At 44.6% G+C, this 23749-nt stretch overlaps 1 protein-coding gene across 7 annotated transcripts; it reads right to left on the bottom strand.

Moving 5' to 3' along the window:
* Nucleotides 1-287: 287 nt before the first annotated feature.
* On the bottom strand, nt 288-23460 carry LOC311011838 (nucleoprotein TPR-like). 7 transcript variants are annotated; one of them, XM_084006990.1, is made up of 55 exons: nt 23206-23460; nt 22325-22429; nt 21690-21754; nt 21109-21199; nt 20747-20850; nt 20060-20224; nt 19704-19796; nt 18938-19018; nt 18536-18623; nt 18201-18338; nt 18011-18105; nt 17444-17641; nt 17233-17340; nt 16909-17132; nt 16562-16725; nt 16329-16453; nt 16086-16234; nt 15834-15996; nt 15376-15510; nt 15138-15278; nt 14398-14614; nt 13683-13879; nt 13458-13598; nt 12885-13001; nt 12586-12789; nt 12272-12462; nt 11833-11980; nt 11567-11704; nt 11145-11276; nt 10634-10764; nt 10128-10338; nt 9897-10046; nt 9543-9656; nt 9269-9373; nt 8820-9032; nt 8189-8227; nt 7820-8014; nt 7579-7690; nt 7245-7438; nt 7099-7169; nt 6707-6906; nt 6417-6608; nt 6071-6186; nt 5744-5821; nt 5029-5280; nt 4164-4371; nt 3880-4079; nt 3349-3420; nt 3161-3252; nt 2634-2746; nt 2436-2534; nt 2207-2348; nt 1712-1809; nt 1128-1238; nt 288-617 (listed from the first exon to the last, which is right to left on the bottom strand). In XM_084006990.1, the coding sequence occupies exons 1-55, from the start codon at nt 23354-23356 to the stop codon at nt 562-564; spliced, it is 7632 nt and encodes a 2543-aa protein (XP_083863116.1). In that variant the 5' UTR covers nt 23357-23460; the 3' UTR covers nt 288-561. The 7 variants fall into 7 exon arrangements, with proteins under 7 accessions (XP_083863116.1, XP_083863117.1, XP_083863114.1 ...); XM_084006991.1 differs by having other exon boundaries at nt 6071-6183; XM_084006988.1 differs by having other exon boundaries at nt 3880-4371; nt 16329-16725.
* Between the last annotated feature and the right edge of the window lie 289 nt (nt 23461-23749).

The following is a 23749-nucleotide window of genomic DNA, read 5'->3' as shown; positions in this document are numbered from 1 at the left end:
GCACAAACTACTCAGTAAAATGTGTCGACTGAACAACAATTTGCTACATTATTATTTTTTTTAATTCGTGAAAATTCATTTTTCATATTATTTCAAAAGAGCGCCACACAGAATTTATGGCTGTGACTCACTTTTATTATTATTATCGATTATTCTGCCAAACAAGCGTTGTTTTGATCAATAATAGGCACAATGTTCTAAAACCCAACGTACAAATATGCAACAATAAAGCCGAAACCTTGTGCTGCTCGTTAAAAAGCTCTCCGTACACACACACACACACAGCCACTTATTATTCAACTTTATTATTGAAACAAGCGTATAAACAGCCCAAAGGCAGAGACACCAACTAAAAGTCACAATGCTCTCATTAACACACAAAAATGACAACACACAACTAAAAAACAAACGTATTCGAACGCATTGCAGAGAAAGGACACTAAAACAGCCGTCGCATCTCTTTGTGTGATTATTGATTTTGACTAACGAATGTCTCAACAAAAATAAGCCTTGATCTCCTTATTGGATGACTTGGTCGAGTCGCTGCTGGTGGCATCATCGTTAGGCGAAGCCCCCTCTGCCCATGGCTCCTCCCCTTCCTCCTCGAGAGAAAGTGCCTGGAAACGAACGTGACGAGGAAGCATGTCAGAATAATCATCATTTCATCACTTCTGTGTCCATGTTTATGCTGCTCTCTGCTTGTTGCACTTCAATAAAAGCTTCATCATTATCCTCCGAGTGACTGAGTTTGTACGGTCAGTGTATAACGCCTGCCCATCCTCGAAAATACATCATGAAATGTCGATTCAGCTCGACTTAGAAGAGGATCTTCTTCTTTCCTTCAGTGTGTTTACAGTTTGTTGTTCATGCAAAATGTCTCCAGAGAGTTGAAACCTAAAGTCCAGGTCCAAAGGGAGTTACTCTCCGCCACAGAAACTCAACTCATTCAACGCCTTCATTCAAATCTGTTCTTCCGTAAAGTGGTGATGTCACCAAGTAACTCATTAGCATAATATCCACCCAGACCATAGTTAGTCCTGCCCTCAAACAAAGCAAGTCAGAGTGGAGCTGAACCTCTCTGGTTGGTGTCTACATGGAGGAAGCCCTCCAGGACTGTAGTTTCTTACCTCTGCGGCTGAGCAACGTCCGGGCTTCGACCCTCCCTCCTCTGGTTCCTCTACCCGATAGGCTGCTCATCAGACTGGGTACTGTGCGCCGCTGAGTGGCACTGCTGGTGTCTAAGTATAAAACAAACCAGGGTTTAGCAGAACTCATCAGGACAAACTATGATTAAGAACACAGCGAAACACTTACATAAGTCATATCAACGAGGACAATGATGACAGAGAAATAAAACGGGCAGCGAGCCACTGAGGAAACTTTTTTCATCTCCATATTGAAAGAAGAACCAAGTGGGGACCTCAGGTTTGGAAAAATGAAGCCAAAAGCTGAAGGTCCTTAAAGCTGCGTTCTTTCTAATGACCATCAGGGGGCGACTCTTCTCTGATTGTATCGAACTAGAGTTAGAAAACGATTCTACTTCTCACTTGATTTATTATCTTAGCAAACTCTCAGTATTTTGAATGTTTTACCAATGAATTTTGATACATAGAATTTTACTTTATTTGAAAGTGAACAAAGTGAACGCTGTTCCTTGTGTTGGTTGGGGCTCCATATAGAAATCAAGCTGCTCGTAGTTTGAATTGATTACCAGGATCTTGGCTGGTTGACGGCAGCGATGCATCATCACTCTGCTGTCCTGTTGACTCTGCGTCCGTGTGGCTCTCCAAAGACGATTCGATACAGGGACTGGAAAACACAAACACAGCACTCAAACACAAATACTGCATCAAAACAAAAAGTAACCTTAACTGTCTTGAACTGAACTCTCTAATTACAACGGAAGGCCGGGGAGCATGTCAGCCTCTTGTGGCTGATATGAGTATTACAACAATAAATACCGCAATATTTTGTATTCAGAGGGAAAATAAGTAAAAAATCCTGGCAAAACGTTATTTCACGATCATCATGTTAGATGAGACTAGATATGGGACGATATGGAAACTTCATGTCACAATCATCCTGCTAAAATAATTGCGTTTCATCATATCCCGATAACAATAATCGCAATCTGAGACAAAATCCTATATGGTTCCATCCCTGGATGACACTGGATGGAAAATTTACAGACACCACCAGGCCTCACCCCTCTCCTTCATGCTCCATGAAGACTTCATCTCCGTCATCCCCAGTAGAGGCCATCCCGGTAGAGGTGGTTACCATGGGAACAGACTGGGAGGCCATGTTGTCAACGCTGTCTGCGGGCAGAGACTCTGTGAAGACCGTCACTGATGGAGACAGAGAGTCGAGCTGTAGCGGTCGGAGTTAAAAAGCAACGCTTGTTCTCCAATAGCGTATAGAGTGTTTTGTCTCACCTGGTGCAGCGACTTGTAAAGGTGTGGTGGGGACACTCCTTCCTCCTCCATCTTCGTCATGAGCAGCAAGAAACAGAGGAGACTCGTACATCCCCAGACCTGAACACACAGCAGCAGTAAGGCAGACAGGACGAGGTGTAGAAACATGTCTGAGATCAGGCCAGGTTTCACTGTGTGTGTGTGTGTGTGTTGTAGTACCTCCTTGAGAGGCCAGCTGTCCCAGGTCAGAATGCGATCCTGATGTCTGAGCAAGCAGATCTTCTGGAGGTCCAAACCTGAACCTGGTGGACAGACCCGCTACCTGAGGAGAACTGAGGAGAAGACATGAGGGAACGTGTTTAGAGTTTGGAGTTCTTCCAAGATGTTCTCCACAACTTAATTTAGATTTCAAGATGCTTTTTTAAAATGATTTGTCCCTCTCTGTTGACTACCAGACCATAGTCTTCCAAAATAAGGTCCCATGGTGAAACAGAAAGCTTAGCATCTCTATAGAAGTCTATGTGAAAATAAGCCTACTCTCTTGATGTTTTATCTCAGTAAACATTATAAACATGAGTTTATGGTCTCATTCTCTAGTTTCAAGTCTTCTTCAATCCAGCATGATGTTCATTTAGTACATTATGGTCCATTTAGAGTTCAACAGACAGAAAACAGGATGTTTTAGGTGTGTGTGTGTGTGTGTGTGTGTGTGTGTGTGTGTGTGTGTGTGTGTGTGTAGATCTTACTGTATCGCCTCAGCAAAGCCATCCGTGCGGTGTGGGACCACCAGAGTGGGAGTACTGGGAACCATCCTGTCGTCATCATCGAAGAAATGTTGCTGCAACACAAACGCATTCACTTCAGATGCAGCTCCGTAAACCCAGCGTGAGACCACCAACAGGTGTGGGACATGTGACTGTGGTCCCCCTCTTACCATGCTGCCGATCCCAGGGGTCAGCTGAGGACCGCGTCCCACTGACGGTCTACGCAGCTGAGAGGACTGTCTCTGATCAACAAACAAACACATCATCACCGTCAGTATTCAGCAATCTACACAAGAAATCATCTCCCAGGACATTAAGCATTCATAATAATAATAATAACATGTTTAAAAACAACACAGTTACTGGCATAACCTTGCTAGTCCCTCAGGATTACCAAACCCTCGCTTTAAAGTCCAGATGAAATTAGAAAAAATGCTTTTACATCACATTCTCTGGTCATATTATGCAACTATTTTGACTGTAAACCACTCAAATATTCAGTTTCACTGTGAATTATGTCCCAACAAGTTAAAGACGCTCTAACTTCCATTTCACTGGGGCTTTAAAGGCGCGGGTCAAGAGAGTGGCAGGAAAATGAACCGGTTAGTTACCGTAAATGGGCGTTGGGAAGCTGGCGTCTCTAATCTGGTTATGAGGAATGTGACTTTTTGTTGTTTTATTTGATGGAGGTGTGAGGGTACCTGTGAGTGGGGGGGTCCCAGCTCTGGAGCCGGGGGTTGGATGTTGAGCCGTGGTGGGAGGGGGTGCGGGGGTCTACGTGGGTGGGGCAGGCGGGGTGTGAGGGAGGAGGAGGGGGAGGGAGCAGAGGAGGAGGTCGGGGCAAAGTGTACATGGTCTCTGGGGGCTTCGGCCTCTGATGTGGCGCTGCCGCTGCCGTCATCTGGAAGAGACGATAGACTGACGTTAGACGGTTTGAAGACGAGGAGCGGTGAAAGGAGCGTGGCGGGGCGGCGGCGGCGCTCACTGCTGTGCGGCGGCTCAGAGGGGCGCTGCGAGGCGTCTGAAGCAGCTGCACACACGTTCTCCTCGGCACCGGTGGCCTCCGACAACTCCTCATCGCCTCCCTCCTCTTCTGCGTCCCTGCTCTCCTCATTACCCTCCTCCTCCTCTCCCCTCATCCCACTGTCGCCAGATTCATCCTCGTCTTCATCGCCCTCCTCTTCCTCCTTATACTGAGGGAGACACAGACATGATTTACTCCAGACAACAGATCAAAGCCGAAAACGTTTTTTTTTTTTTAAATGTTAAAGGAGTCATCACCAGGAAATCGCAATTTCTCTTGTTAAAACATGCATATCTGTGTTTGACCTCAGTTGAAACTTGCCTGAAAGGCTGGAGTTTGAAAGTGGCGCCGTTTTTTCGCTTCTGCTCTTTTTCCGAACAGGAATAGCACACAAGGGTGTGCATTCCTAAAGCACGAGATTTTGATTCTGCGCCTTCGGTGACGTCACCGTGGCGGCTACTTGCATAAGCCCACCCCTCTTTCACCACCCAACCCCGCCCCGTCCGCTACCTGAAATCGCCGAAGCGCCGCCATTATGTTTTGGAGTCTGCATGCAGGCAAGCCCCCCCGGCTCTGTCCTTCCTGCGGCGAATCAACGCGCGCCTCATTACATATTATACAATGCACATCCGGACCAGTCAAAACCTCGCGCGTAATCTCGCGTGATAAAATCGCGGTACGAAAAAGGGTCAGAACAAGCTCAATGTTTGATTAAAATTTTTTTTTTTTTTTCTAATAAGTTTTACGAATTGATCCAAAGCGATCCAAGGGGGGCTGGATACGTATAAAACCAGGTTATGACTCCTTTAATAAAATAGAACAGCACCCCGTCTTCTTCATCCTCTTCTTCTTCTTCTTCATCCTCCTCCTCCTCATCTTCCTCTTCACCTTCATCCCCCTGCTTCTCCTCCCCCTCTTTGCTCTCGTGGCTCTCGCTGTCCGTGTCGATCACGATGACGTCTCGAACAATGGCGGAGCGCTGAGAGGACTGGTCAGAAGGAACAGACTGGGACACGCCTTCCTCCTCCATGTCCTCGTCATCTTCGGCTAAAACGGGGAAACCGTCCTCTGGAAGCTCCTGAGTTTGATTTGTACCACGAAGCAAAGATATGTTTGTTTAAATAACAAGAGCTTTTTGATGAAAAACCCTGTACAGTATAAATACTGTCAAATCTAAACATGAACTGCAGGATTTCTGTATATTGACATGTATTTATACCTCCAAGCAGCCGAAACCGATAACTAATTATATAATATTACTAATCTAGGACGATAAAAAAAACTGTCCAAATTTAGAATAACACAAACTCTTAACACAAAACTTAGTTGAAATTCCTTAAAGCCTGTTTAAAAGAAGCTTTCAACATGACCTGAACAAAGAAAGTACAGGGAGATATCAGCAGCTTTAATATGAAGAAATGAACAAACAAAATAGTTCCCTGAATGTTAAAATAAATAAAATAAAGGCAGCATTAATATTCCTCTTTCAAAAACTCACTCCAAAGCTGCCCATCATGAAGTAGCTCTCATTGGTGACTGACCTGACTGTCATCTGGTGAATCCTGTTGTTCTTCTTCATCCCTCAGCTCTCCTTCAATCTCCTCATCATCACCTTCCATCTGAAACACACCAAATCACTCTGCTTTTGGCAAATATCCCAGAATTAACCAAAAATGCAAGAGTTGCTGGTGGACTGTTGACTCAATCGGTTAGTTTGTTTGTGACTTTGTGTGACTTTGGTGAATCTAAATGAACCCTAGGTCACACAATAAGCCAGTAAGTCTGTTTCTCCAAACTCCATCTACTGAAACGTTGAATTAAAATGCATAGAATGAAGCACATTTAGCATTTTATGTCTGTGTTTTTACCTGCAGTGTCATCGATGGTTTTAATCTTAGTTTTTTGGTGGTTGGAGGCGTCTGTGAACTCTCCGGTCTGCTCTCCTCTTCCTCATCCTCCTCCTCTCTGCCTCGCTTTGACCCTGCTTTAATCACACACACACACACACACACACACACACACACATCAAGATATCGGTTATCACTATAAAAGTGTGTCTCCAGTTGGACACCAACAGTGGATGGAGTAACCAGGGGAGCTCCATCACAGCCTTCAGAGTTGCAGGGTTGATGCTTGGTTTGGACCAGAGACCGCATGCAAGAAGTGGATGTTGTCATGGTGACGAAACCCATTGTTTAGCAGACTCCTGCTCACCTGCTCCACTCAGAGAGGAGGACGTAGATGGTCGCTCTGTCTCCACACTGGGGCCTGCATCCTGATTGGCTGCCTGCTGCTGGGTGGGCTGGACAAAAGCTGTGGCCTGGGTGCTGGTTGGTTGAGTAATTGATGTGGGTGTGTTCACCAGACTGGAGCTGGTGGAGTGTACAGCTCCCGCACTCATCAGCGCTGCAGGGCAGAGCATCATCTTACACATCGTCTAAAGAAACATCATAACTAATATCTTCCACTTTTATTTTAAATGTCTCTTCATCTCTTGCCCTCACCCTCTTGGCTGTCGGTCTGTGTGGTCGGCATGACGGTGGCGGTGGGTGTCGGGATGGGGACAGTTGCCGGGGTAACCATTGGCCGGATGCTGGCACGGGGTGTGGCCTTGCTACCGGGGGAGGGGCTAGGCTTGCTGCTTGGAGATGGAGTACTTGTGGTGGGGCGGATGTTGGCAGTGGGAGGGTCAGACAGACAGGAGCTGACGGGAGGAAGCACGAAAAGTTATTACAGTTTTTTTGGGGGGCACATAGTTTGTTGTTGTTCTATTTTACTGTAAGCAGCTTTAATATTTAAAACTACATCCATTCTAAGCTGGCTCTGAATACTTATTAAAAATATCTGTGAAGCTACAACCCTTCAGAGTGCATGAGTGAGTGCATGTATCCGTTACCTTCCCCTGTCCTGGGCAGGACTTTTCAAAGATATCTGTCTCTGGTCTGCAGATCTGGCCTGATCCCCCACCTGAGTACAGACATAGGAGTTAATGAACAGCACACGGCTGTAACCACTGCGTTGGTCTGAACGGCTCCTCCTTACCTTCGCTGCACTCTGGTCCTGCTGCTCCTCTCTGGGGTCGGACTGTGCTTGTGTCTCTCTCAGTTCTCTCAGCTCTCTGTCCAGCCGAAGAAGTCGTCCTTCGTACTGAGACTTGAGGGCGTTCATTCTCACCTCCAGTTCCTCCTTACTCTGCTTCAGCTCCTCTATCTCCTGACTGAGCTTCTCCTTAGCGTCTTCAGGTTAAGAGCAGGTGACAAACAAGTTACTCTTAAGCCAAGGCGTTAAGGTGAAGCAAATATACGCCTCGCATCATTAGAGTCTTTGTTTAGCTGCACTCAGCATTGTCTTCGACTAGTGGTACAAGTTAACTTACTGTTTAGTTGGTTGATTTTGGTCTTGGCTCCCATGAAGACCTTCTTAGTCTTCTCCTCTTTCTCAGCTATCTGCTGTCTGAGTTGCTCCTCTGTGTTCTTGCTCTGCGAGAGCTGCAGGGGAAGAAGACGGCACTGATCTTAAAGTGGTGAATGACACGAAGACGCCACAGTATCGCTCATCTCTTCACTGTCAATTAGCATGAATGTAACGGTGAGATTTAAAAAAGGACTTGGAAGTACCTCTTGTCTGAGTTTTGCCAGCTCCTCTTGCTGTGCCTGGTTAGCGTCACTAGCGACATTGGCATTGCCGCCCTGGATGGACTGGGAACTCTGGTTCTGGTTGGCCTGTGTGGCTCGGCCTGCTTCGTTAGCGTGGTTAGCTTCCGTTAGCTGCTCCTGCAGACGCTTGATGTCTGCCTCACGCTCGGCAACCACCTGACAAAGAGGAACAACAAGCAGACACGTCATGTGAGTGAGACATTTAAAAAGAAAGACAGCTTGATGCAGAAGATATGAATACAGAGGAAGGCTGGATGAATAAACGTGAATCAACCACACACGTCACCAGACGTCATTGTGTCGTTTCTAGTTAAAAAGCTTTTTCCATACCTTCTGCAGGCTGTCCAGGCGGCCCTGAAACTCAGTCGCCTGTTAGGAGGCAAACACAGATGCACTACTTATTAAAATCCAGGGTAAATTAAAACAGCAACAAACCTTTACAGGATGGGCATCATGACTTATAATTGCAATTCATAAATGTGCAAGAAAGAAATGCAAACATGCATATTTTTGCAGCTGAAATAACAAATATTAAGGCATTAAACGCTCCTGGTATGTTTGAGTTAAAAAAAAAACAACACTGTCAACTAGGGAAGATTTTAAAGATGTCAATAAACTAATAATTTGACTCCATCACAAAATATAAAGTTATACCAGTGTGTTTTAGTGGCATTTTTAAACGTTTAAAGTATATGTTCATAATTATCAGGATATTTGTGATATTACATTTCCACATCGTTACATTCTTATTGTCAATATTCAATGATACAAACGGTTACATTTGTACTACCTTTACAGATACAATTAGGTGGAGTTCTTTTCTAAACTGTCCTTCAAATGTAGACTTCTCTGAGTGTCCATCAAAACCTGATTAGTTAAAGCCTCCTACACCGTGTACGTAACTATAAATGCCGTAGAGAGCAGTGATGTGTGGTAAGTAAATAAAGAGGTTGCTCCTCACCTTGCCCTCGGCTTGGCTGAGAGCCGTCTTCAGGTTGCCCACTTCCTGGTTGAGGCTCTGCTGGCTGCTCTGGTTGGTCTGCTGCAGCTCTTTCTGACTGGCCTGGTTCTGCTGAAGGGCTTCCTTAGCCTGCTGGAGCTCCCTCTGGATCTGCTGGATCTGGTTCTGACGGGCCTGAGCTTGAGACTGCGCTGATTTTACCTGGTTCTGTACCTTTAAATGAGAAAGGAGGCTGGTCTATTGTTGGTCCTTGTGATATCCATGCTGATGATTTTATCATCACAACACTTTATTATATTATTCAAATCAAAACAACAGAAAATTTAAATGATGTGTAGATTCACTGAATATTTATCCAGAATCCAGCAAATAGGAATATTATATATAATGTTTGATATATAATTATTTTTAATGAACATATCTGTGTCGGGTGTCGCTGTACTTCTTACCTGCTGGCTGTGGGTCTTTGCTTGCTGAAGCTCTTTTTGAGTCTGGGTCAGCTGGTTCTGATTCTGCTGTAGTTGAGTCTGGTTCTGGGACAACTGGGACTGGACCTGTAGAAGCAAAGTCTCACTGTATTTTCCTCACTCAATGATGAGCTACCTAAACGAACCTCTCTCACACATTGCTGTCATTACAATCGAAACTAAAGGAATCGGGGATGCATGTGTTGCATCAAATACAGACTTACGTCATGGATTCAACTCTAATGTGCTGCAGTACCTGCGTCAGCTGGTTCTGTTTCTGTGTCAGCTGGTTTTGGACCTCCTGGAACTTTTCCTTGGTCTGCTGGTTTTCCTTCTTGGCCTCGTCCAGGCTCTGCTGGGTCTTCTGGGCCTGATTAGAGGGGAAATCCATCACTCTGACAGTTTTCATTTAAAAAGGACGAGAGCCATGATGGTCGGTAACCGACGTATTCCTGAGATATGTGTTCTTATGGATCATCCTATGACTTGGGTTTTGCATTTCATGACGATTAGATGAGACTATAATAATAAGTGAAGTCATTTAACAAACTGTGGCGCTCCATCATTGTATTGTTGGGTTCATTAAGGCCTACATTTCCTTCGCGCTCACCTCCTCCTGTTTTTTCTGCAGCTCCTCTTTCAGAGTGGTCAGCTCCTCTGCGGTCTTGGCGATGACCTCCCGGGCTCGAGTCAGCTCCTGCTGCACCTCCTGGTTCGGAGCCGCCTCACTTCCTGATTTAGCAGCAGTTTCCGCAACCAGCTGGAACACACGAGACACATAAACTCACTTTTCCCTGTTTTTTCATCAGCGCTAAATAAGATGTTGTGGAGCGACTCCCACCTTGTCATGCTGGACTTTCAGCTCCTCATACTGGGTCTTGTAGCGCCGTCCGATCTTCTTGACCTGGGTGATGGTCTTGTTCTTCTCCAGAATGTCGCTGTTTTTGGTTTCCATGTCTTTCTTTAGACCGTCTCTCTCCGACGTCAGACGGGCCACCGAGTCTCTGAAGGCTTGCAGCTGAGACTGAGCCGAGTTACTGCTGGCACTGGATCTGATGCACACGGCACAATAATCTCACTATGGGATGCATTGATCAATCTGCCGCTGAGCACAACACGCTGGTCATTTCAACTGTTGTATGACAAACCACAGAAATTAGAATAAATGAATAAATACTAATATAAGTTTTCTTGTTTTTTCCTCTTGATATAACCCCTTCCCTCTCTGTAATGTTTAACCTATAATCGCTTTGATGCACGGCCTTAGCATTAAATCTATTTTTATTTAATGCTACATTTTCACTTAATGTTCTGGTAAAAGCCGGCGTGCGTGCGTGTGTGTTCTACCTGGCCAGTTCAGTCTTCAGCTTGGCCATCTCTTCAGCCAGCTGTGCGATGCGTCTCTGCTGAGCTTCTCTCTCGGTGGTGAGTTTCTGTCTCTCCTCAGCATCGCCGTCTTTCTGTTGGCTCACCAGTTGCTGTTGAGCAACGTCAGTAGAGTTTAAGTGAAACTAACACAGTAACTATACAAATACAACATGAGCCGTAAAGAAAAACAACTAAGCAACAAAACACTAGAACGTATGAGGTAAAATAACAATGCAATTAATCAATATACTTCAGATTTTCTTCATGCAAAGTTATGAGGTTTAATCTCAGAGAATATTTGAGATTTTTCTGGTATACTTGTGATCATTTTCCCCAGAATATTACCCTCCTCTCTTGGCTCCTTATTAAAGTTTTCAACCTAAAATGGCCCTAACACAGTGATTTAAAACTGCAGTCGGAATGGGAGGCATAATACTATAAATATACCAGGTATATTACAGTACCAGGTTACTAAACACACAGCGGTTACCTGTGTTTTGGCCTTCCAGCGTTTGAGGTCCTCCTCCAGAATCCTCTTATCGGCCTGCAGGGAGCCATTTTTCTCAGAAAGCACCGACAACGAGTGATGTAGCGGCCCGATGTCTGACTGCAGCTTTGAGACCTGAACGAGTAAGAAAAAAAAAAAAAAAAAAAAGATGATGTTGTGAGCTTCAAGAGTTCAAGAGTAGCTGCAGTTTCACTCACTGGTAGAGTTGATGTGATGGCTTCTTAATAATTCTATGCTCTTGTCCAACCTGCTTTTATGGCTTGTGCTCAAAGCCCACCAAAAAATACATTTGACAAACTCAACAGCAATGTCCCTTCGTGACCTGGTTACTCAAGATGATCCACAGACCTCGTGAGCAGTTTCTATGAAACAGAGACACGGGACTGGAAACACTCAAATCTTACTTTAGCCTGAGCTTGATGCAGCTCTTGATCCAGTTTATCTCTGTCCGTTTTCAGAATCCTGTTGGTTTCCTGAAGCCCACTGATGGTCTCCATCTTCTTCAGCTGTTCCTCCTGCTGGGACAGAGTCTTCGTTGTGGCCTGAGAAGAGAGGAGGAAGGAAATCCCACATTATGGACCGCCTAAGCTTCACAAGTTCTCACCCTCAAACCCATCGTTTATGGGTGATGCTTTTTCATGGAGGTTCCCATCATTTAAGTCACATTTACCTGCATTTTCTCCCTCTCAGAGTTCAGAGCTTCCTGTAGCTCCTTCAGTTCTCTGTCTTGGTGTTCCACTCTTTGTTTGTAGCGAAGGGCTTCACCGTCGAACGCCTCGCACTGAGCCACGGCGATCTCTTTTTCGCGACGCACAAACCTACAACACACGGATGCGTTTCAAACTCTGAGACTATCAGGTGAAAAATTAACTCACCACCTTATCTAGCTCCGATTGGTTGATGGATGGACGTCATGATATTAAAGAATGAAATCAGATAGCTTATGTAAGCATGTGTTACATTTCGTTTTCCAGGAAGAAGAGGATATTGGATTTTGACATAAAAATGTACGGCATATATTCTTATATATATGTCAAGAATATGACCAGGGATGCAATTTAAAAAGTCTGTTGCTTTAAGGGTGACTTTGGGTTTTAAGGCTGTTTCACCTGAGTATCTCTAGTATCTGTTCGGTCGTCTTCCCCTCTTCACTGAAAGACAGGTCAAGCTGCTGCTGCTGCTGCTGCTGGCTGCTTTGCAGCTGACGACTCCTGGTGGCCATGTCATCCATCTGTTTGTGCAGGAGAGCGTTCTGCTTAACCAGCTCCGCGCACCGATTGGTCTTATTGGACAGATCCTCCTGAAGGAGAGTCAGACCGTTATGGCCAATGAGAAACACAACATTCGCCTACAGCAGGGCTTCCTCAAGAGAGGCAAATAGTCTACATCGTTCTAATGCATAAGAGTATCCTGGCCGTCCCACCTTCAGCTGCCTCTCCATCGTGTTCAAAGCTGCAGTTTTCTGCTGCAGGCGGGACGAGGTCTTGTTCAGCTGCTCCTCCAGCTCCCTCTTCCGTGCTGCATCTAGCTGGAATCTCTTCTTCAGCTCCTGCAGGGCCTCCACGTCCGCAGCATGAAGCATGAGCTCCCGCTCGTACTTAGCCTGCGCCTCTCCAGCTAGCTTTGTCTGAGAGGAGCAGACGGGGAAACAGCTTTAACATTTATGTTCATGACTGGAGGTGAACGTCTGAATTCAAGACATGTGTGTGTTTAATAACAGACCTGCAGCAGGCTGTCCTGTATGGCCTTCTGCTCCAGTGTGACAGCACTAGCAGCTCTCTCCAGTGCCTCCTGCTGCTCCGTCTGACTGGACTTCAGGCTGCGCTGCAGCTCACACACCTACACAACACAAAGAAATACAGACACTGAGAGTTCAGTTCAAACAACCAATCAGGGCTGTCCAAGTCGACTAACAGTCATATAATCTCTCTGATGATTTATTAAACGATTTAAGTCCTTTTTATTGTGCCTCTCTTCCCATCAGTCTTTGTGCTTTTCTTCACTACGATTATTACTTATTTATAGAGTAAGTCATTGTTGTTCAAAGCGGAAACTTTTAGGGTAAAATTGTGACAATAATATTTTAAAATATATTTTAGATATTATTAATCGCTGCCTTAGTACAGTATGTTTAATATTACTGTTGAAAATGTCAGAATGACAGCATATTTATAACAGAAATAGTGAGTGTGTGTGTGTGTGTGACAGTGAGTACGAAGTCAGCAGTAACATTACAGTCGTGAATGTAGCAGTGCATTGTGGGTAACTCGTGTACGACTCGTGCAGCAGGCTCACCTGCTTCTCCACTGCATCCACAGCCTTCCTCCTGTCTTCTCTCTCCTGCTGCTTCAGTTTCTCCACCTCCAGAATGTTCTTCTCCAGCTGCTTCTGCACCTCGTCGGCCTCCTTCAGCCGGAGCTCCAGAGGGGAGCGGGACTGAAGAAGGTGGGTGTCGTCAGTAAACATGAGCGTGGACAGTTAGACAGCACGAGGAGTAAAGAGTGTGTGTTGTTGGATTACCTCCTTCTCTTTCTTCAGACTGTCTTCCAGAGTCAGCACCACAGCCCTGTACTGCTCCATGGTAGCGTTAGCATTTTTCAGCTGCTCCGCTAGTTCGCCGTTTTGTTCCTCGGTGGTACGCAGGAGACCTTTCACCTCTGCCAGCTCCTGCTCCGATTGGCTGAGCTGCTGGGCTGCTGCTGGCACTGGAGAGCGTACTGAGGGTGAGACGAAACAAGAGCTGTTAAACAGCACAGGAACAAAGCCATGGACTGCTGTGGACGTATTTTAGACAGAGTATCAGTCAAAGTTTATACGCTATATATTTCTGGTGTATCGCTGCCTTAATTGGTGAGTTTGTTTTGTGTCATTAGCTCCTTTTACACTGCCTTTTGGTTGTGGAATTATCACTCCTTTTTCAGCTCACTTTCACAACGTGAAAAATAGAGTCTGATTTAACAAATGCAGGATACAAAAATACCTTTGACCATTTATAGTCATCATGATTAAGATTATTTGATTGTTTTCCACAAATGAAAGATGCTTTTTTTTATCTCTAACTATTTGTTTCTTAATACATTGCCATTTTAACAGTTTTAAGCATATCACGATTCTGGCCAGGATAATCGTAGAATTACATTTTTAATAATCAACCAAAGCAGAGTTCAGTACTTTAGTGACGACTGATTAGTGACAATTTAAATCATCCACATGCAACAGATGTGTGTCTGTTAACCTCTGAGTGGTGCTCTGATGGTTGCAGCTCTGGTCACCAGGGCGGGCGCGTTGCCGGAGGCGGCAACAGCCTCAGAGGACGACGCCGACGCCGACACCGACGCCAGCTGGACTTTCAGTGCTGCCACCTGCTGTTCAGAGCTGCGCAACAACTCCCTGGTCTTCTGCTGCAAGGTGTTCTGGGTCTCCAGCTGCTTCTTCGCTTCCAACAACTGAGCCTGAGGATGGAGGTAATGGCAGTGACGGAGGAGCAACAAGACAAGATTACACGCTGGATGCAACAACACTTATTTAGGACAAAACGCCACCGTTCAAAAGTTTGTAATCAGCTGTTAAATCGATGCTTTATCTTACTTTCCTTTAAAAATGGCTTTTTAACAGAGACACACCAAATGTCTCACATCAAAATTAAATCTGCACACATGTTGATGCCACGTTTCCAGTTTCTTAAACCAGGGAAAGAAACGTTGTCTATCAGTCTGGATGAACCATCATTCATACAAAGTATTCCTAAAGAGGACTTTCTACAACCCGACTGTGGCTCAGAAGGTAGAGCGGGTCATCCCTTCATTACAAGGTTCAAGAACTAACTTACATTTCTAAAGATTTTTTTTGTTTTAAATGTTAATTTAAGTTAAGGTTACTTCTTTCCCCTCTTTTTTCTGTCTTGTGACAGCAGATTACAAACTTTTTAAGGGTATCGTTTGATTATAGCTAAATAAATGCCTATATTCTACATACATCCATGGTGCGCCCCAGCGTGTGTCTCTGTGCTACTTCCTGGTCCAGTTTGGTCTTCATTGAAGCCAGTTCTGCCTCCAGATTCTCTATCTTGTTGTTCAGCCACTGGCGACTCTGGGTCTCTGTACGCTCCATCGTCAACTAGATCAATGGCAGAGATGAGGAGGAAAATCAGAGAAATCATATATATAAATAAGATGACATTTCACTCGTCAAACGTTGATTCATGATGTGGTACCTGTATAGACTTGAGGTTGGTCAGCAGCAGGTTCTGGTTCCGGTGCTCAGCCAGTGTGGCTTCCTTTTCTCGGCTCAGTCGACTCTCCGCTTGCCTCAACATGTCTCTCTCTTTAGTCAAGTTCTCCACTCTCACCTGCAGACGTAGAGGAGGAAGTGAACAAATCACACTCCAAAGGGAGCTGGTGGTTGTGAATGGATCCCATCAAAAGGGATATCATCACTATGAGTGCTTCCATGCAATCAGACTTCTTTTTGAGTCGCCCTCTGATGGCCAGTCGAGAGAATGCAAGCTTAAGGCTTCACTTTTCATGATCGGGGGTTGCTGCCCGTTTCCACACACTCCTAGCTGCTACTGCTGTGGTCACTCCCATGTAGTAATTACTCTCACCGCCAGAGGGGGGAGACAAACATCCTGCATCCCAACTTTAAGATAACTCAGCTTCTCTTCTTCCTCACCTCTTCCAGTGCCATTTTTTCATTTGCCTGTCGCAGGTCCTGGCTCATCGTGTGGATGATGTGCTCGTGCCGCTGAGCCGTTGCAGCCATTTTTTGGTTCCTGTCCTGTAGGGCGGTGATCTCTCTGCGGTAGGCCGCCACAGTGTCCTGGAGCATCTCGTACCTGACGGAGAAGCATGGAACAAACGCACTGCATAAAAAAAAAGATCTCCAAAAAATATAGAGGCAGGTGCAGCACTGCACGACGCAAACCTCTTGCTGCTGAACTCCACTTGAGAGGTCAGCTTGGCGCTGCTGGAGTGGAGATCCGTCAGCTGCCTCTGCAGCCGGTCGTTGGTTTCATTCAACATCCTGTCGTTCTCTGCCTTCTCCTTCTTATACAGAGCGAAGGCGTCGCTCAGCTGGAGGCGCATAGAAACACAGACATCCAGTCAATACAGCGACTGAGTTAAAGATGGAGAGTAACACACAGTTAAGCAGGATGTTTGTACTTACCTGTTTTAAAGCAGCCTTGGCCTGAGCGGTCTGTGTCGACTCGACGGCAGCCGCTCTCTGAGGAGTCGAGCGAGTAGCCGGGACTGAGGGCCGAACATTTGCAGGCTGGGATGAAGAATCAGAACCTGCAGACAAATTATGAAAACTTGACCTCGTTCTATAAGCACCATTAACACTGAAAGTTAGAAGAAATCCCCCTAAAAAGGCAGCATGTGTTAGTATTTTCGTGTCACCTTGAGGAGGCAGGCTGAAGCCGGTGCTCTGGGCCAGCAGGACCTTGTACATGTCTCTCTGTCTGGCGTTGGAGTCAGCCAGCTGTTTCTGCTGGTTCCTCTGCTCCCTCAGCTGCTCCACCTCCTTCTGAAGCTTTTCCACACTGGCCTCCAACTCGGACACGCTGAAGGGACCCAGAGAGATGGAGCTAACTATACTGCTATCTAGCTTCACTGCTGACCAACGCTCCCTTTCAACCAGAGACCGTCGATAAGAAGTGGATGTAGTCAGCGTGACGTCACCCTATTGCCAGCTGTTATCAGCAGAGAAGCATGTAAACAACAGCAACAGTAAAAGCACTTCCTACCGCGCTGATGTTACTTGGCTCTTCTGTCTGTCCTTTTCCTCCTCCAGCTCCCTCAGCCTTCCGACCAGGCTTTGGTTCTGCCTCTGCAGCTCCTCCACACTGCGGAAGGACAGCTGGGGTGGACTGATGACCTCAGAGGTGCTGGAGATGTTGGCGGAGCTGCCATCTTCCTTGGTCACCTGATTACCTCTGGCTTCCTCCAGCTCCACCAGGAGAGCACACACCTGGACACGAGAGACATTTAGGAATGAAAGCATCCAATCAAAGGTCTCCGTTCATTCTGTATGTTGTCGATGTGTCCTCTAACTGTCCCTGTGTGTGTACCTGTGTAGATGTGTCCTCTAGCTGTCTCTCTGTCCTAAGTTTGTCTCTCTCCACGCCATCACAGCGCTGCTTGGCCTCCTCTTTCTCTTTCTGCAAACTGTAGATCTCCTAATGATAAAAGAAAGCAAAATTAAAGTTACATTTAACAGAATAACTAAGACAAAAGGTGAATACAGGAGACAAACAGAAGGAAGGTGAACGCGTCCCTGACCGTTCGGGCCTGTTCCAGCTTGTTGCACAGCGAGGCCATGGATCTCTGCATGCTCTCGTACTCCTCCCTCTGACGCTTGAGGACGGGAGCCTTGGACTCGATCTCCTGGACGATCTCATCCAGGACTCTGCTCACTCTCTTCGTCTCCTGCTTCTCGAGCTGCAGCTGCGTCTGACACTCTGCGTAGGCATTATACAGCTGCACAGAGGGGGAAGAATGAAGCTTCAGTCCTGATCATAACAACCAAATACCAATTAATTATCAGGAGTTTAACTCTTAACATTTCAGTTTGTTTCATTTGAAGAAAAAACAACAACAAATATCTTATTATATTATGTATACAATGCTAGGGGAGAAATGTTTCCACAGTCAGGGATACGTCAATGATTCAAACATTAGCTCCACAGTTTATTATAGTCTTATTGTAGGAGATGTGTATGTATGCCATCTGCATTAGGGCTGTACGATATTGGAACAAAACTGACTGGCAATATTTTTATTTTCTGCAAACATTTGACACAACATGAGTTCAACCATGTCACCCAATGCTTGTCCTATTGAACTCACATCAAAGAACTTCATGCTGGGCTTAACAATGGCGGCGATGGCAGCTGCTGATGGACACATGGCGTCCAACTGCTCCTCGGTCAGAGAGGGTGCACCTAGAGCACAACACACATGTAAATAAAAGTTGCAGACACTTAATGCACTGAGCAAACGGCACATATGTATGAAAGAGGTGCATGCGTGGTCTTACAGCAGTGTTTGCCAGCAGACTTCATCGTGGCGTTTTCAAGCTCCTTCTCCATTTTCCTGACCTTCTCTCTGAGCTCTGCCTCGAGTCTCGACTTCAGTTCTTCTCCCTCCGACACCTTCTTCTCTAGAGCCTTATTGGCTGCAACAACAGACACCAATCACACAGGTCATTCACGTTTAAGATGGACATCTATGCTTCACACACAGAAACAGGGCATGAAGCATAGCAGGTCATTGTTAAAGCGTTTAAGATGGACATCTATGCTTCACACACAGAAACGGGACATGAAGCTCTGGATTATTTTTCTGGTAGACAATTAGAAGCTGGTGCGATACCTTCTCCAGTGCTTTTCACCAGCTTGCTGAGCCCTTCCACTGCTCTGCTCAGTTCTTGATTCTTTGTCTCCATGTCTGTTGCTGCCCCCTACAGGGAGAACAAACGCATCACATTTGCATTACACGCAGGGAATAACACAGTATAATGTTGTACATTTTTAGTTAACCAAAGAAAACTTTTTTTTTTTTTTTTAATGTTCTGTGATTATTATTCCATTACTTTTTCTGACATTTGGGATTTTTTGCTGCAGTAGTTTCAGTATAGGTATCAAGATATTTAAGCAGGGTATCGTATCCAAGTCACAGTTGAATCAAATCTATCGCGACAACACTACAATGTAAAGTCAATGCCCTGTTTCATTATTTTCCCCCAGTTCTTGGTGCCTTTGCAGCGACTCTAACCTTGTAGAGTGAAGACAACTTGACATGAGCGTTGAGCTCATTGCGGTATTTCTCCTCCATGGCACTCTGCTCGTCTTTAGCCTGGAGAAACATACAGACCATAGAAATAATTAACGACACTACATGTACATGCCTGACCTGATGTGTTGCAGTGACCAGCAGATGCCACCAATGGTCAGTGTCTCTATAGTGGAAGAGGAAGCTGAGTTGAGCTCTTTTGGTGCCTTAAAAACGTATAGTTTATAGTCAGGATGTGAGATTTGGTTCATTTTGGCTTCTAAAAAAACCCAAATTAACGTGACATCCAGAATGTAATGTCATGTGTTGTAAATGTCTTATTTAACTTAATGCTGGCTCGATCAGCTGATATTCGTTCCTGATCAGCTGATATTCGTTCCTGATCAGCTGATATTGGTTCTAAATAGTTTGATCGTGGTCTCTCTAATTCTGATCAGAAGAGCCGATCAGATGACTCATCGACTATGAATTGAAATTCTTTCAATACTCGCTCAGTTCTTTAATATATAGATGTAAATTAATCTATAGTGTCAAAAACGCCCTCATTAACCATTGACATCCTTAGTTTATAGTCACATGATTTATTCAACTGGCAGTCTGCCGCCACAGTCTGCTCCAATCACTGTGGGTGGTCCAGCGAGTCAGAGGAATATTAAATACAGTGGTTGAGGGCCATCAACCATCCTATAAAGATGCAGAATGCAGATATGTAAATCTTAAAACTCTGCCCCGTTTGACTTCACATCACCTGTTTCAGTTTGTTGTTGAGGTCTTCAGCTCTTTTACCCCAACTTTCGCTGGTTTGCTTCAGAGAGGCAAGCTGTCCTTCCAGTCTGGTCATCTGTCGAAGAGAGAAGTTACGCCAAAAAGACATGAGCTTTGTGGATGGGATGCATCGATACATACATTTTAACGAGATCTCCTAGGAAACAAATAACAGGCCTCTCCGGGGCAGTTAAAGTGGGACGTTTGAGGGTTATGTGTGACTCGGCATGTTTTATCCCTTACATGCAGGGATATAGATAAATAAAGCAACGGAGCCATTCTGGCAACCCAGTAGATGAAACCCAACGGGGATATATTGGTATGTATATATGTAAATACCTGCTCCTTGCTGTTGTTCAGACCCCCCTGCAGTTCCAGTATGCATTTGCCTTTCTCTCTGTCGGTGTTCAACAGTTCTTCAGTTTTGGTCTTCAGCTCAGCGGTGAGCCACTCGATTTTCTTCTCATGCAGCTCTTTCTCCTGCTCCATGCGCTTCTCTCGGTGCTACGGCACACAAACGCAGGGCTCCAATCACAAAGATGAACGAAATACCACATTCCAGTCTTATATCTGTCATAGGCATGGGACGATAACGTTTCATGGGACGATAACGTTTCATGTCACGATTATCCTAACAAAAATATTAATTATTATATACAATATTATCCAGATAATCATCAAAATATGCTAAACACTTTTAAAATGGCACTTAAAACATATTGTACTCTCTTTAAATATTATAAAAACATTTTTAATTGGGTCACACATAAGTCATCTTTTTGCAGTATTGAATAAAATGATCATAAATGATGAGGTCATCCTGCATAAAAAGGAAGATTCCATTTTCTTTTTAAATATGTTTTTGTAACCTGTGTTTTTATTTTCTAAAATCAGGCTTTTTAAACTTATTTCCTCAGTTTGATCAGAACCAGCTTTTAGTGGTCATTATAAAAACGGCAGCTTGATGCACAAACACACGAGCTTCAGCACTGAGCCGACGTGGTTTCCATGGAATCTGGTTTGTACCTGCACAGAAGCCTCAGATGACTGTATGCTGTCCAGTTTTAGCTGCAGCTCCATCTTGACTTTGCTGGTTTCCGTCAGTTTCTCATTCAGATGCTTCACATCCTCTGCAAACACACACACAGAAAACTCAGAAACATTCACCCAAAAAATGGAACTCCTCATCCGAATCGAGGGTCTGAAGCAGGAGACACGAGACCAGAAGATCTCAGGGCGTCTGTCCCGATGGTAACGCACGAGACCGGAAGTTCTCAGGGCGTCTGTCCCGATGGTAACGCACGAGACCGGAAGATCTCAGGGCGTCTGTCCCGATGTTAACGCACGGGAAAATCAGACTATCATCAGATGCTTTCAGTGCTTCTTACCAGTTAGGTTTTCCACTTCCTGTGTTCTCTTCTCCAGCAGCCGCGCCAGCTCCCTCTTCTCTGCCTCGATCTCATATTTGGCCTTGGTTTGCTGTTGTCACACAAGCCATATATTACATGACATATTACATTATTAACTATAATACTATCCAGAGTTGGTAGAAAAACGAGAAATAGCTGGTTGTGTGAATAAGTGTTAAATAGACCTTATAGGCTTAAATGGTAGCAGCATTTGCTGTGAGCTACATGTATGAATGAACATCTTATACAGGTGATAATTTGGGTGGGCTCTTCACTAATCAGACAAACAGACACACATGACAGACTGTGATTAGATTTAGTCAAAAGGACAAACTGGACAAACAAATTCAAAGTACTTTACTCTTACTAACCTTACATTAAAATGAATCAACTGTGTACATAACTTAGCTTAAATTAAAAAGCAGTATATTTGTGCAACATACAAGTGACTGCTGACTAAATTAATGAACATAAATATAATAAACATACTATTTTTGGGTGGAGTATTCCATAAGCAACAATAGCTTATCACATTAACACTACACTACACAAATTCTTACCTGCTGTGGTGGTTTATCCTCAGGAGTCTCTCCGTCGATTCCCTTCAGAGTGCTCAGCTCTTCGTCTGCACGGAGAGAACAAGACAACGCTCAAACGGAAGATCATTGAACGAACATGAAAACCAAGAAGCACCTTTCAAGTAAAGTCTAAGAAGTGGCTCCAAACACCAATCCCTCAGCTCAGGTAATACGACATGCGGCATATCACATCCTATTGATGACACGAAAACATGTTGTATACAATTATGGGTTTTAATTGTATCTTATTACGACATGATTTGAAGATCTTCCACTTGTCAAATATAAATATTAAGCATGAAATTACAGGCTGAACGTCCACGTTTTTAATGCCTCAGGGACTTCCACTGTGTTTAACATCACAATGCTATAATTTGTGGGTAATTCCCTCAGGTAAAGTCTGCAGAGATACAGAGTCAGAGAAAGTGTCCTCAAATTGTCTGCGAGAGTCCTCAAGCACTCGATGATTTGACAGCTTGACAGAACGAAAGCCTCACAGACATAAAGGCAGGAATGAATCTCAAAAGCGGTGAGTGTGAACATCAGAACCAGGTCATTGTGTGTTAATAGTTTGCGTGCGTGTGTGTGTGTGTGTGTGTGTGTGTGTGTAAACTCACGCAGTTTGTTTTTTTCCTCCTTGAGTGTCTGCACGTCTCTGGTGGCTGAGAGGATCTGATCCTGACCCTCCACTAGTCTCTTTTCAACGTCGAAGTACTGTTGTTCTGCGGGAGTACAGGAGTACACATGTCATGCAGTATAGCAGCTACACCAAGTACACACAAGAGTACTTTTGCTTTGCTTCTTTCATACGGTTTCACCAACAGTCCAAAAGGACAGCCTGAAACAGATTTTACCTGCAGTAACATTAGCTTTGTAAACTGGCATTGTTGTGTGACGTCATACAGTTACATATTCACAAACATGTGTATATACAGATAGGCAGCAGTAGCTTTTACCATCATATTATATCAGCCCACTCAAGCTGACAATTCTCAATGGAAGCTTGGTGTTATTTATACATTTTTATATACATTTATTTTGGATTGAATGAAAAACACTTTTACTCCAATCATAATAAATAAAGAATCCATAGCTATGAATTCAGCTAAGCTACTTATAAAGTAACTCAATATCATATCAAACTTAACTTGGATTTTTAATAACGTGATGTTCCCTCGGTTGACCGGAAACATGTAAACATAACAGGCCTTTAGCACATACTGGGGAGAAGTCCTCAAAGTCGGCATTAATTCCACACACCGTACAGTAATTCCTCCAATAAAATGTCATGTTTAAGAGAGCTGTTAGCCAAAGCTAGCCTTAACGCTAGCTAACGTTAGCCGTCAGCAGGCACTGTGGCTAACAACACAACATTAATTGACTGGCCGAATTTACCCGAAGACGGCTCCATAGTGAACCGGAGTCTGACACGACCTTTCTATCAAATATCAATCGCTAATCAGCGACATTTTGCTTAATTTAGGATAACGTCACCTACCGCTGTCTGCTTTGAACCGCTCATGCTGCGTCCTGAGCGCCTCGTTAGCATTTTGCAGCTCCGTTACAAACTTCTCGAGCTTGTTCTGGACGCCTTTCGGGAGTTTATTCAACTCCGTCCGCTCCAGAGCCTGCAACAGGACGACCGCCATCTCCGCCTATCCTCCCCCCGTAAAAATATCACACTAAAAGGACACCAAACTCTGGTAAAATAACGTCGTTGTGTCCACAGACCCGCTGAACGAAGAAAGTTTGAAGCCACACTGGTACGTAGGCAGGATATCCGCTCCAAGCTTTCAAAATAAAGCAATATTTGACGCTCCAGCCTAGTGTACCTGGGATGCGTTGGCGGATTTGCAATGCCTGAACTCGAAATTGCTTTTTTGTAGTAGTAGTTACAAAATGTGTTATGTGTTAAAACTCGTAGTTTACATGATAGCTGTCAGAAAGGATACACATATGTGTAAAACCACTAAAGACAGAAGTAAAAACGATTGCTAGTTTTATTATTTAATTATTTAATGCGATATACCATTATACTTTTA

The sequence above is a fragment of the Eutrigla gurnardus genome (genome assembly GCF_963514095.1).
Source record: "Eutrigla gurnardus genome assembly, chromosome: 4".
NCBI classification, from domain to species: domain Eukaryota; kingdom Metazoa; phylum Chordata; class Actinopteri; order Perciformes; family Triglidae; genus Eutrigla; species Eutrigla gurnardus.
This window is presented reverse-complemented; position numbering and strand designations above follow the sequence as displayed.

Bases quoted from the DNA above. Each gene is read 5' to 3' on its own strand.
- LOC311011838 (XM_084006985.1), bottom strand. From the start codon at position 23,356: ATGGCGGTCGTCCTGTTGCAGGCTCTGGAGCGGACGGAGTTGAATAAA. The intron at 16,726-16,908 runs GTAGGAAGTGCT...GGGTCCCTTCAG, and splicing joins AGCCAAGTAACATCAGCGCG to CGTGTCCGAGTTGGAGGCCA. The intron at 7,691-7,819 runs GTACTTCCAAGT...CTTCCCCTGCAG, and splicing joins TGGCAAAACTCAGACAAGAG to CTCTCGCAGAGCAAGAACAC.